Source organism: Onychomys torridus, chromosome 5 (genome assembly GCF_903995425.1).
Source record: "Onychomys torridus chromosome 5, mOncTor1.1, whole genome shotgun sequence".
NCBI classification, from domain to species: Eukaryota; Metazoa; Chordata; class Mammalia; order Rodentia; family Cricetidae; genus Onychomys; species Onychomys torridus.
The window spans coordinates 110,043,594-110,056,629 of record NC_050447.1 but is presented as its reverse complement, the minus strand read 5'-3'; the positions used below and the strand labels follow the sequence as shown (position 1 = coordinate 110,056,629).

Below are 13,036 nucleotides of genomic sequence, written 5' to 3'. Positions count from 1 at the left end.
CCAAATGATACTTCCATATCTCAACATATCCCAGATTTATTTCAAACGTCATTTCTAGTTGAGCTACTTTTAACTTCAGTAGGTTGGAAATGACTCTTTGATCTGTGTTGCAAGTTTGCCTAAGCACCACAGAATCTGATTGTGAATCCACGAAGCACCCGCATCATAGAATGTTTAATGAGACATATCAATTTAATTGTGCTTCAAGACATCCAGAGCCAGAGTTTGTCAGCATTTTGCTGACAAATGTCCTCATTTACAGACTGATCTTTGGTGCTGATTATGTTCACTGTGGCTAAAAATATTGGGAAATGAGCTATGCTTTGAGGAACAAAAGATCTTTTCTCTGAGTAGATTGAATCTCAGCCTAGCAATGGCATGAACTTGCAAGTGTTTGGAAGCAGAGTGGTTAGTTAAAAGTAACTATGCTTCCATCCTGATGCAGAGGATGCTGTGTATCTGGACGATGAGAAAGAGAGAGAAGAGTATGTCCTGAATGACATCGGAGTGATATTTTATGGGGACTTCAGTGATATCAAGAGCAGAAGCTGGAGCTATGGCCAGGTGAGCCACTTAAAATTTGTCATTGTCAAGGACATTTTTCCTTAATATTTTGTGTCACATTTATTACTGCCGGGTGCCATGAGTCAATATTAGAAAAGCACAATTTCCTGCTTTTCAGGATCTGAGACTCCAAGACAGAGTGCATGGGAGCGGAGACCTAGAGAGAAAACTGCATAATTTATCAGCTGGAGCCTCCTATCTTCCTCTTATTGCAAATGTCCCTGAGATCAGGGTGCCTACAGATAACATGGCGGTCACTGAAATATTCTTTGGCATCTTAGAAACCATGAAGTCTCATTATTTCAACTTCAAGTGGGCTGAAAAGTTTTCTTTGCTAATGAAGACATTTTTAGTCTTTTAAAGGATTTTAAATATAATAATTAATAATAATTTAAATATAATATTAATATACAATATTAATAATGTGTGGTATTAATATAATAATAATTTAAATATACTTTTTAATGTATTAGGGTCAGTGAATCGGCTCAGTGACTAAAGTCATTCGCCATCAAGATTTTTAAATTAGTTTATTCATTTTACATCCTGATTGCAGTTTCCCCTCCCTCCTCTCCTTCCATTCCCTCTCCTTATCTCCCTTCTGCCCATCCCCATCTACTCTTTCCCCATTTCTGTTCAGAAAAGGCAGGCTTCCTGTGGATATTAACAAAGCATGGTGTATCAAGCTGCAGTGAGACCAAACCCCTCCCATTGTATTAAGGCTGGGCACGTAAGAGGAGTAGGGTCCTAAAAGCCAGCAAAAGAGTTAGCAACCTGAGCTTGGTCAGTGTAGCGCCCCACCTGATAGAAGCAGAGAACTGACCCACCCAAATTTTCCCTGAACCTTACATTGAGCACCCCAGCATATTCTCATAGTCTCTCCCTCCCTCCCTCCCTCCCCCACCTCTCTCTCTCTCACACACACACACACATACATACACACACACTAAATAAGCAAAAATGTAATGAAAGAGATTAAAAAGAAAAAAAAAATTCATGTGTATATTTTAAAATGAGAGTCCATTAACAATAGTTATTAAGGAACGTTCCTTAATCTTCCAGTTTTGTTAAAGCATGTCTTTTTTTTCCAGAAAGTATCTAGAGGTGTCTCCATCAGTTGCATCAAGTTCCATCAGTAACCTCAAGTTACTATTTAGGGGCAAAAGTAGATAACAGTAACTCCTTAAGATGTTCAGGAATTCAAACTGTTACAACTTAGTATTTTTGACACTGGTTTAAAGTGAAGCTTTGCCCTGTCTCCACAGATACATACATGTCCTGTGATCTAAACATGTTAGTTGATTAACAACAGGAAAGGGGTGGGTGTCTTACCTCTCAGGATTCTGGCAGAAATGCCTGGAACTAGACATTGTTTCTCTGAGTGTCCAGGGAGAGATTTTTTGGTATCGGGCCTTACGAGGTTCCAAGATACTGTCCTGGCTCCGGATGCTCATATGGAATCTCCCTGTGTCCCTCACACATTCTGACCATCGATCCCATTGTTATGAACTCTTATCCTCATCCACAATTTAGCTTCACTCTGGTCCCTAAGAACTGCTGCATCCTGTATTCAGGATTGCCCACCTGCATCTCTGATGTCCTGTCAAGGTATATTCTGTGGTTACTTGACTTGTTTCAATTCATGTCTGGCCCTCTAGTCACCCTGTAGTCACCATCCCACCTCTTCCTAAGTGGCATACGGCCTTTATTACTTACTGTCTGTTATTTATTATTTATCTTTGCCTGGAGTGCCCATCTTCAAGGACCGTCTCTGTTTTCTGTTACTACAACAGAAAAACTGAGGCTGTATTCTTGATCAAAGAAAGAGGTTTATTGCAGTAGCTACACGCAACTGCAGATATGTCGGACCCACTGCCAAGGCAAGGGGTTTTTTAGTGAATTCTTGCCACGTTGGGCGCCAAATGTAGATGTAACCGGCTTGTTAAATAAGAAACACAGAACCAATTGCAGAGTTAAAACCACGAGGTCAGAGCAAGAGCGGAAAACCTTAGCCTTCACTGCTTCTGCTGTTCTTCCTCTCCGCAAGAGAGCTACCTCTGTGTGTCCTATCTTTTTTTATAGATTTTCTGTTCTGTTTTCTCATTGGATGTAAACCCAGCCACATGACCTCCTCGTCACTGCCTGTTTGTACAGACCTCCAGGTCTTCTATGGTTGGTATTGAGATTAAAGGCGTGTGTCTGCCATGCTGGCTGTGTCCTTGAACACACAGAGATCTACCTAGCTCTGCCTCCCAAGTGCTGGGATTAAGGCGTGCACCACTACCACCCAGCTTCTGCTCTGGCTTGCTCTGACCTCAAGGCAACTTTATTAACATACAAATAAAATCACATTTCAATACAAATAAAGTATCACTATAGTTTATTTATTTCATGATCTTGCTGAAACAATGGGACTTCCAGCTGAAAGACCCAGATTGGGTAGTTCCATACGGTCAACCTCTGCAAAGATCCCCTTCACACCATTCACACCAGAAAGAAAAGGGGGCCTAACCATGTGTGTTACAGGCCAAGTGCATAGGCTAGCCTTCTGGATAGCAGCAGCTCTGAGAGAAGTAATTTGCTCCCCAGACTGCATTAATCCCTTCTCAAGGCACTCAGTGCTCCTGTGACCTCAGTACCTTGCATTAGCCTCAAGCCTAAAGGCTCTATCAACTAAACACCACTCCTCTGAAGAGCCAAACCGTTTCTGATCTATACCAAGTGTGAGGCCGTCTATGATCCTAATGTGAGACTGTCATGGGAAATGTCACCAAAAGGGAATCAAGGAGAATTAGGAAGATACCCAGCACAGCAATGTTATACCTGGCCAGCATGACCTTGAGTAAGCATCCCTAATCACAGGCTCTGTGTCATTATACAACAAGGCCATCAACTTAGGTCATTCTGACAAAATATCAGGCCATACCAGTTGTTTTCAGTAATGCAGAGAAACAATGATTTCTCTGACAGTGTCATTAATGCTATGTAGTGGCTAACACAACTGGGATATACTGTTTAGTAAGACCCAAACAATTAGCTATTTATATAATCATAAAAGTAATTACTTGTATACAAAAATTACATGTTATACCATATATTCCAGATCTCTAGGATACACCACATTCAGTATTCCAGCTAGATTTAATAAGCAATTACATGGCAATTGGCCATTAAGATTGTAGTTTCTGTTCTAATATCTGGGTGGATAATATCCATTGTTTGTATATGGGAAGGAACCTTCTCCTCTATTATAGTACAATATAGCTAAAATATCCTCATGCTGTCATTTCTTTTTAATTTGGCCTTTATTCTGTTTTAAGAAAACTCTAGAAGCACCTGTGAAAACTGTTTCTTTCCAAGAAAATTGAACTAGCTCCCAGGCTTCCCCTGAGATGTTACAATCTGCCTTCTCTAGGACGCCTGCCCTTTTAGGCTCTAGAAATTGCCTTGTCTCCAAGAAGGGGGAATCTTCACAGACTTTCCCTTCATGAGATCTCCTGTTTTACATGCAAGCCCAAAGGACCTGACTACCTTTCTGTGATGCTTCTGATAGCCAAGCCATTTCATTTAAAACTTTTCTTTCCTTTTTTGGTTTTTTAAGAGAGACAGGGTTTCTCTGTGTAGCCCTGGCTGTCCTGGAACTCATTCTGTAGATCAGGCCTGCCTTAAACTCAGAGATCCCCTTGCCTCTGCCTCTACTGGGATTAAAGATGTACACCACCACTGCCCAGTTTTTTTTGTTTTTTTTTTTTTAAATTGAGAATAGATTTTTTTTATACAATGTATTCTCATTACGGTTCTCCTCTCCCAGTTCTTACCAGAGACTCTCCACCCACCCAAATCCACATCCTTTCTTGCACTCTCTCATTAGAGAACAAACAGGCATCTAAAAAATAAATAACAATAATAATAAAATAAGAGAAAATAGGAAGTCCAGTTGTTTTTGAGGTCCCAAGTGACTTTGGGAAATCATCATGCTCTGGGCAATGCATCCATCTGTTGGAAGGATCTTAATGAACTTGTACAGTGTCCTAAAGAGTCTTGAGTCAGTGTGTGGTTCTTGAGTATGTTGGCTCTCTAATGGTTCTGCTCATATTTCTGGCTTCTTTTTCTGTTCTCCTTTATTCTACTGAAACATAAAAACAGGACGCACTCATTCCTTTGCTTTAATAGTTCATGCTAAAGGTCACTCCATATATCTAAGCAGTAGATTGTGGCTGCATTTTATTTTTGTACACAGCTTATCTTGTTTTGCTGAGTGGAGATTAAGTAGTTCCTTGTTGTTTTCTCCCAAATAGTTTGAAGATGGCATCCTGGATGCTTGCTTATATGTGATGGACAAAGCCCAGATGGACCTTTCTGGGAGAGGGAACCCCATCAAGGTCAGCCGTGTTGGATCTGCAATGGTAAGTGGCAGTGATAATGACAAAATCTAGTGGGGGGGCACTAGTGTCAGAATATTAGTCAGTTCATAAAGAGATGTTGACATAAACAATGGCTTAGCTTTCCAGACTTCTATCCATTAGGTTCAGGTTCATGGTGCCTGGTTGTTCTTGAATACTCTCACTTTTTCATATGCTACAAAATGAAAATTTCTACTCAAAGCTGTACGTGGATTTCGTTTCACACAAAATAATGTACATCTATGGACAACTGAACACTTATTATTTTTATCATATTTTATGTGTATTATGCATATGTGTGTGTGTTCATGCATATGTACCATGGCACATGTGTAGACCTGAGGAGAGTTTGTAGAGGTCAGTTCTTCCCTTCCACCCTGTGGGTCCTGGAGATTGAACTCAGTTTGCCAGCCTTGGTCCCAGGTGCCTTTACCCACTGAGCCATCTTGCCAGTCCCTGAGCAACTAAGAATCTCATCTAGAGACCAAGAAATGATCATGACAAAAATGTGAATTACTGTAATCAAATGATCAATCAGTTAAACATCAAAGAATACAGACATCTAGATAAGACATGATTTTCTTCATGTTTACACTTGTAGAAGCAGTTAAGAAATACATAGCTGGGGCTAGAGAGATTGCTCAGTATAGAGAATGTGTAGAGGACCCAAGTTCAGTTCCCATTACCAACATCAGGCAGCTTATAAACAGCTATAACTTGAGCCCCAGGGCATCTGCTCCTCTCTTCTGGCCCCTAAAAGCACTTATACTCACAACATTCCCAACACATACACATACACATAGTTAAAAATAAAATAAATATTTGTAAAAGAAATAAATACTTTATGTAATCCCAGTTTCTATGCAGTGGTACTGCACCACAGGGCTTTACCTCTCATGAAGTGGGTGTTGATTCTCCCCAGAAATCTCTAAGTGAGTGGACATTCATCACTTATGTCATTTCTCGAGCAAGAAAACAGGATGGTGAAAGCTTGTCAGTGATAAAGCTTCTGCCAGAACTGAGCTCTGCCAACTCCGCATCTAGATGCATTCTACCTTTCACACTAGTCACTGTAGGAGGTCCCAAAACATTTTCAAGAATGCAGAGATCCCCAGTGGAACAGCTGAAGAGGAGCTAGAAGCCTGTGGATAAGAAGGATAGGACCAGGGCAGGAAGTTAATTAAATGACTCTGCATGGTCCTAAACTGTACCATGACAACAGCACTCAGACAACCTTTGTGCATAAATGATCATCACACCCAGTCTAGGAGCACAGCATTCCTTAGTTACAGTAGGCCATATCTATTGCATAGGAAGACTCAATGGAGAACATCATCATATTACCAATGCCCCTTACATCTTCTAAAATATTTTCCCTGGAAGAATTTTATCTTTGATTTTGGTTTGTGCATCTTTCCAGCCAAACAAAATCAATTTTGTTGACACATAATTACTAGGCCAGGGAAGATATAATGTGTACATTCTGACTAGGTGCTAAAAATAGTGATTTTTATTTTATTAAGAACTGAGTTTCATGTAAATTTAAGACATACTAGATCTTACAAAATGAAAGCAGAATCTAACATCTAAAGACAGCTTGGGGCTAGAGGCACAGCTCAGTGGTAAGAGCTAAGAATGTCTACTTAACATGGATGAAGTCTGGGGGAAGGGTGCTCAACCCCTCACTCCCAAATAATGAGCATGTATATTTAAATACATAAAATAAATAGCAAATTTTATTTTCTGATGTTATTTGTATTGCATGATGAAAGAAGATTCATCCAAAAGCCTTTGGGAATTTCCATAGAGCATCCTTGTACAATGCATATTGGACCTGCACCTGTTCATTATGTTTCCTACTTAGAAGAGAAACTTCCCTTCTTTTTTCCTCCTTAGAAGCAACCATGACAGGTTGCAGTGCAGAGAGAAGCAATATGTAGGAGTGATAGGATGGGATATGAGTTGTTTCCATCTTAAGCATTTTAAAATGGCATGGTCTCTAACCTGACCTTATGCGCCCACTGTGTGCACTTGCACCAAATATGGAGATCACAGGCCCATGCAAAGCAGTGCAGAAGCAAAGCAAAAAGAGACACTCTAACTCAGACTGTCTGCGGCTACGTCTGATCAGGTGGAAGATGTTAGGTATTGGATGAAATTTCATTAAGTCTAAAGAGCCTCTATCTAAAGTTCACATTTGGCAAATGCATATTAGAGTTACACAGCCTGGAACCAGAGAGAGAAATCTGCACAGAGAATAGTGTGGTGAGGGTTTGGTTTCGTTTCTGGAGGGGGTGACCTTGGATGTTAAAGGACAGAGGACTGCTCTGAGCAATTTGTAGTGATCTCTCCACTTCCCCTTGGTTCCCTCATGCCACTGTTCACAGTATAGAAAGCTCAATCATTGGAAAAACCTGTTCACCTCTGCTATCTCTTTTAATCCTCAGAATAGCTCTGTGAGTCTTTTCAAAACCTGTTTGGCTGTAGTGATTTTTAAAGCTGAAATGCTAAGCCTCCAAAACTGACCTTCTAATTTCCCAGTTAAAGATTTACCTTCAAATGTGAAAAGATGCATTTGGAAAATATGGAAAAAACTAGCTTGAGGCTGGGTTGGACCAGCCAAAATCAGACTTCACAGGCAGATGGCCATATTGTTCTCCCCAGCTGGCCCCACACCCCAGAGAGACAGAACTTGATGCAGGGGCATTTTCCTTGTCCCTTTCGAATGCATCTCAGCCCTGCCACAGGACAGGTATGCTAGAATACCTGAAAACCCTTCCGGGGGACCACACAAACCATGCACGGATTCCAGTACTTGCACAATGAGAATCACTGCAGGCAGAACCTTCCTGAAAGCCATGGGGAAGAGAAGTCTGGCTCTGGCCAGGCACCTGAAGAAAGTAGAACAAGCAGAGAGATGGCACAGGAGCACATGACTGGGACCCAAAGACAAACTGGCTTCCTGTAGTCATGGCATGTGAGGTTGGCAAGGAGATTGCAGGAAACTGGCTATGTGTGAGCATACAAGAACACAGATCATGACAAAGTTTCAAATGACAGTAATATGAATTTGGCTTTTATGTTTACAACTTCCAGATAGAAATCTTTGTGGTACAGGATATCTGCTGTCCTGGTATTGTGTGTGATAGGCCTTCCAGCAGCATCCTGTAGCATCTACTCAGGAATTTCAAGAGCACCTTCCCATAATACACTGGTTGTGACAGTTAAGAATGTCTCCAGATATTACCAAATGTCCCTTGTGGGTACATATCACCCTAACAAGGACTGCATCATGAATCCCTTCTGTGCTTAGTTTTCCTGTCTATAGAATGGAAGTAACACCTTCTTCTTGCCTGCATAGAAGGCCTCATACAATCTTGCTTTCCATCCCTTGGTAAAGACAGTGGAGGTCACTTTGCACAAGAAGGGCTGTGGCTGTGTCAAGAGATGGACTGTGGCTCTGGTTCTGCTGTTAACCATGTGAAGCAGGGAAGAGCACTTAACTCAAGGACATACTTCTTCCTCTCTCAACTCAGAGTTGTCTACTCAGTCAAATACCTGCAATTCTCACTGTTAGCAAGGAAATCCTTATTCTTTGTGGGACCATTTTCTTGTTTTTTCTTTTATGTATCCAGTATCTCCTCTTGTTGTATTTGGTTGCTATTGTTTCCCTTTAATGAGAAAGTGGTCACAGTGAATGTCCATCTGGAGTTGTTGGCCTTTCCCAACTATTGGGACCCCACTGTTGCAAATAGGATGCTATACTGCCCCAGGATGCATCCTCATCCTGTCCCCTACAGGTATACTCCTATAATCCTACTGTCTGAGAATTGGGCCTGAGATGTTATAATCTCACATGGATGATGTTTTATTTAGAATTACCTAAATGCAGAATGCTACATTTTACTAATATTAAATTATAGGTTAATTTAAGAGAGAAAGGGGGGAAAGAAACAGGAAACTAGACAAAGATATTTGTTCTGAGTTATACTTCCTCCCTTTAAATGGCCTCATTTCTGATGTGACAGCACCCTTCACAAGAATTGCTGGGAGGTATACTAGGAAAAGTTAAGGGTGAGTTGTGCCATCTGAAAATGTATTTCATTCACCTGACATTAGAAAGTCTTCAGTTGCAGTGAAGCATCTGGGTGTGGGCTCTGAGTCCCCAAAGGACGTGGCTCAGATACCCACTGCAATGGGCATGGGCTCTGAAACTGCAGGGGACCTCATCTCTGAGACCCCAGGAAGCATGGGCTCTGAGACCCAAGGGGGCATGAGCTCTGAGCACCTCAAAAACAAAAACATGTTGAAAGAACAGAGCAGCTCTGGGACAAGGGGACCACTGAGACAATAGCCTGTCATTACTGCTGGGTGTTTACCTGTCAAGCCTGCTTCTAGCCCATGACTGATGAGCTCTGGCACCTTCCCCAGGGGGTGCAGCAGCAGCTGCAGTGGCCTCTTCTTACTGCAGATACCTGCCTGCTTAGTCACTGTTCAAGCCCTAAATACCCTGCCTATATGAACATTTGCTTTGTCTATAGAGAATCTATATCAAAATCAGCTCAAGGGGTCTAGGAGACTCCCCAGGGTCTTGGAGATGAGAAAGAAGAAGCCTTTGAAAGTGATGCCATTCATTCAAGGTCATGTGAGAAATAAATGGCTGAGCTGGAACTAGGCACTGTCCTTTCTTTCAAAGCATATTGCTTCAGAGCATCTCTGCCAGCACATTGTGGTGCCAATAGCACAATTACTGTATCAAATTGTATGGCTGTTACCTAGAAAAGAACATCCCTAAGAATAAGTGGATTTCAAGAGGGGAATAAGTGAAGAAAGGTGTAAGATCTGAGTAGCAAGAGGCTCGGCGTCCCTGGGAAAGAGGTCACCAAGAGGACTAGTTGCCAACTGTGCTATGGTAGTAGAGTGGTAACAGTGATGGTACCAGCAATGGTACTGGTGATATGGTAGCAATGATGGTGGTTATAGTGGCAGTGATCAATAGTGATGATTGACAGTGGTGACAGTGATTATGGTGGTAGTGATGGTCATGGAAACAGTACCAGAAATGATGAAAGTGTGGTGAGGGTAACAATGGTGGTGATGATGGTGATGTCATCTCGATAGTGCTTCAGGTAAGAGCAACAGTAATGATGAGGATGATTTGCAGAAGGTGGGAATGGTAGTAATGGTGGTGGTCATGGTAGTGATATGATGGTGGTGATGATGGTGAATAATGACGGGGATGTGGTAGTGGCAGTGCTTATGGTGATGGTTGCAGTAAGGATAATTACGGAGACGAGAGTTGTAGTGGTGTTGATATGCTGATGGCAGTGTTTATGACAATGGTGATGGTGGTGATGAGGCTGAGAACGGCGGTGGTGGTGGTGATGACTGAAGCCAGCAAAACCTCTATCTTAACTCATTCATTCAACAGATATCTGGGCTTGATGGTGAAGCAAACAAAGTTTCTACCCTTGTAGAGCTGATAATCTCGTAGAAAAGACAGGCAAATGAACAGAAAAGTCCAATGTAACACAGAAAACTTTCTGATGGAAATAAGCATACAATTCTATCCTTATTTCCACCAGGACTGTATGCTGAAACCTCTTGAATTTAACTACACACGTCTCTGGGCCTAGACAGAACAAATAAGTGTCAAGAGGGAGGGGATGACAAGTGCTATATAATAATAATAATAATAATAATAATAATAATAATAATAATAACAACAACAACAATAACAACAGTAATAATGGTGGTGATAAACCACACCATTATTCACAGGAAGTCTTTATCCAAGGTGGATCTTCTATGCAAATTGCTGGTTACCAAGTACTGTGGAGAAAAGTGAAATGGGAGAGGGGCTTGAAATGTGCTCCTCTGGGGCCTGCTTACTTTGCAAGTTAGAAAACATAAGGTTGCCCAACTAACATCCGTCCCATGGGGTCTCAACGTTTATAGTCCCTTGATCCCAGGATGCTCTATTTTGATTTGATAACTATTTTAAAAAAGCTAACATTAATGGGAAATTTGGGAAGATGAAAAAGAAGAAACAAACATCAATAAAGTTACACATTTTGAATCCTAGTGCTTCACACCTTTGTCAGCCTGGACTTCCCAGCTTCCCTTGGGGTGTGCACATTTATTTTTAACCACAGTCTTTTGCTGATATCAAGCCATGAGGCTATCATTAATCCCCATTAATGCCTTCTCTGACTATGCCTTTAGGGAATTAACTCAAGATTGAACTTTTTCCACCAATCGATGTTCTATGTAGTCTTTAGTGCTATTAAAAAAAAAAAATCTGAACTACAGCTAGTAAATCAAACTGACCATGCTGCAGGCAAGTCTCTGGTTCCTCAGACCTTTGAGACAACGGCATTGCTGCTTCTGACCCCCAATCCCCCCCCCCCCCCCCCCCCCACCACAGTCAGAGAGCATCTGAAAATACCACTCTTCTCACTTGGTCCATTTTTCTCCCTGCTTTTCTTTCCAATTTATAGGAGATTTTCCCATCTGTGGATGAAAAACATAGTTACATCATCACTACTTTGCTATGTTGCCAAGCAACTCCACAGGGGATGATGTTTTGTATTGTGTTTTCTTTCTTCCTTTATTTCAATAGTTTCCTTCCCCATCTTGAATGATGGCTCATATTGAGCAAACATTTTTGTTTGCAACATCAATTTTGCAACATCAATTACACATATTCAGATTACATTTTAAGATTTGCTTGAACTAAGGATTTCACACCCGAGTCATTGAAAACAAACCCTAAAGTCAGAGCTAAATGTACAAAATCTATCCTCTGGTCATAAAACCAGCCACAGTATAGTCCCTTACATTTTTAGATTTGAAATTCTTTATGTTTGAAGCTTTAGATTTGTACAAGGAAATATCCAAATTTCCCTTTGGTCTATTAAGCAGACAAAGGCACCTTTGTTAGGGAGGGACAGCAACAGAGAAATCCCATGGTTACTGTCCACTTTCCCCACTACAGTGCTCTGTCACATCTTCTCATATAAGTCTTATTTCTTAAAGAACTTCATTTACCAAAAAGCAGGATTAAGTAAAAATGAATTTTTCCCCATGTTTGTGTCCCACTTATATAATTACTGGTCAGTGTTTCCAGTGGTTGTGGAGGAAATTACTACCAGGTTATCAGAGAGTGCACAGGGATATGAGTCCATGCCACCTCTGAGAAGGGGGGAGTTAAAGCTTCCATTGATAGGTTGTAAGAATCATATCCTCATCACTCATTTGCAAATTCCCAGTCTGTTGGCATTGCTAGATAAAGGCTGCTGAAAAAAATTGAGACCCTGTCCAGAGTTCTATGACTTCAAAATTATCAGCTTATATTTCCATTGCTATCATCTACCTCCACGGTTCATGCACATAAATATCAGGAAAGACATACTTCATTTGAAAATGGCTGGAGACTCAGGGTCACTAATAGTCTCTGAAACCCTACATATAGGGCACAACTTAATCAGCAGGCACAACCATGAGTCAGCTTTTAGAGAGTCTACTGGTTTGGCGTTGATGAAGAATGCTATGACCGTACAACATGGTGAGGTCCGAAAATCGAATGAAAGCTGAAGTGAAGGTTTTCCTAAAAGCGAAAGGCACCTGTGGATCCAGAATGACCAGGGAAATTGAGTGATTCAGGAAGGTCAGGACAAACCCACTCCCAATGAATCATACCATGGGTCTCTCTCATCACCAGAGATTTTCACTTCTGTTTATTGACATTTTTGACAACTGACAAACCTATCAGAAGCCAGTGGGAAAGTAGAAATTTATCTAATAGAAATATCTGCATAACCACTTGTGAGAAAACATGTCTGTTCTTTAAATAACCAATGGACAGATGGACAGGATGAGGTATCAGGAAGTTAACTGACCTTATCCAAGGTCACAGCACTGGAGTTGGACTTCTGGCTGCCTGACCCCACTGCTGCAAACAGGATGCTATGCTGCCCCAGGATGCATCCTCATGCTGTCCTCTATCCATAGCACATGAGCTCCCTGGGCGTAAAGATATAATTCCTGTCACCCTTCCCATCTGAGTG

At 41.3% G+C, this 13,036-nt stretch overlaps 1 protein-coding gene across 1 annotated transcript in view; it reads left to right on the top strand.

The window, feature by feature from the left end:
• Nucleotides 1-13,036, top strand: part of F13a1 (coagulation factor XIII A chain) — a 163,161-nt gene that overhangs the window by 61,185 nt on the left and 88,940 nt on the right. The window contains exons 5-6 of the mRNA XM_036186755.1: nt 446-564; nt 4,863-4,970. Of these exons, the coding sequence (XP_036042648.1) occupies nt 446-564; nt 4,863-4,970 (227 nt within the window). The remainder of the gene's footprint in view (nt 1-445; nt 565-4,862; nt 4,971-13,036) is intronic.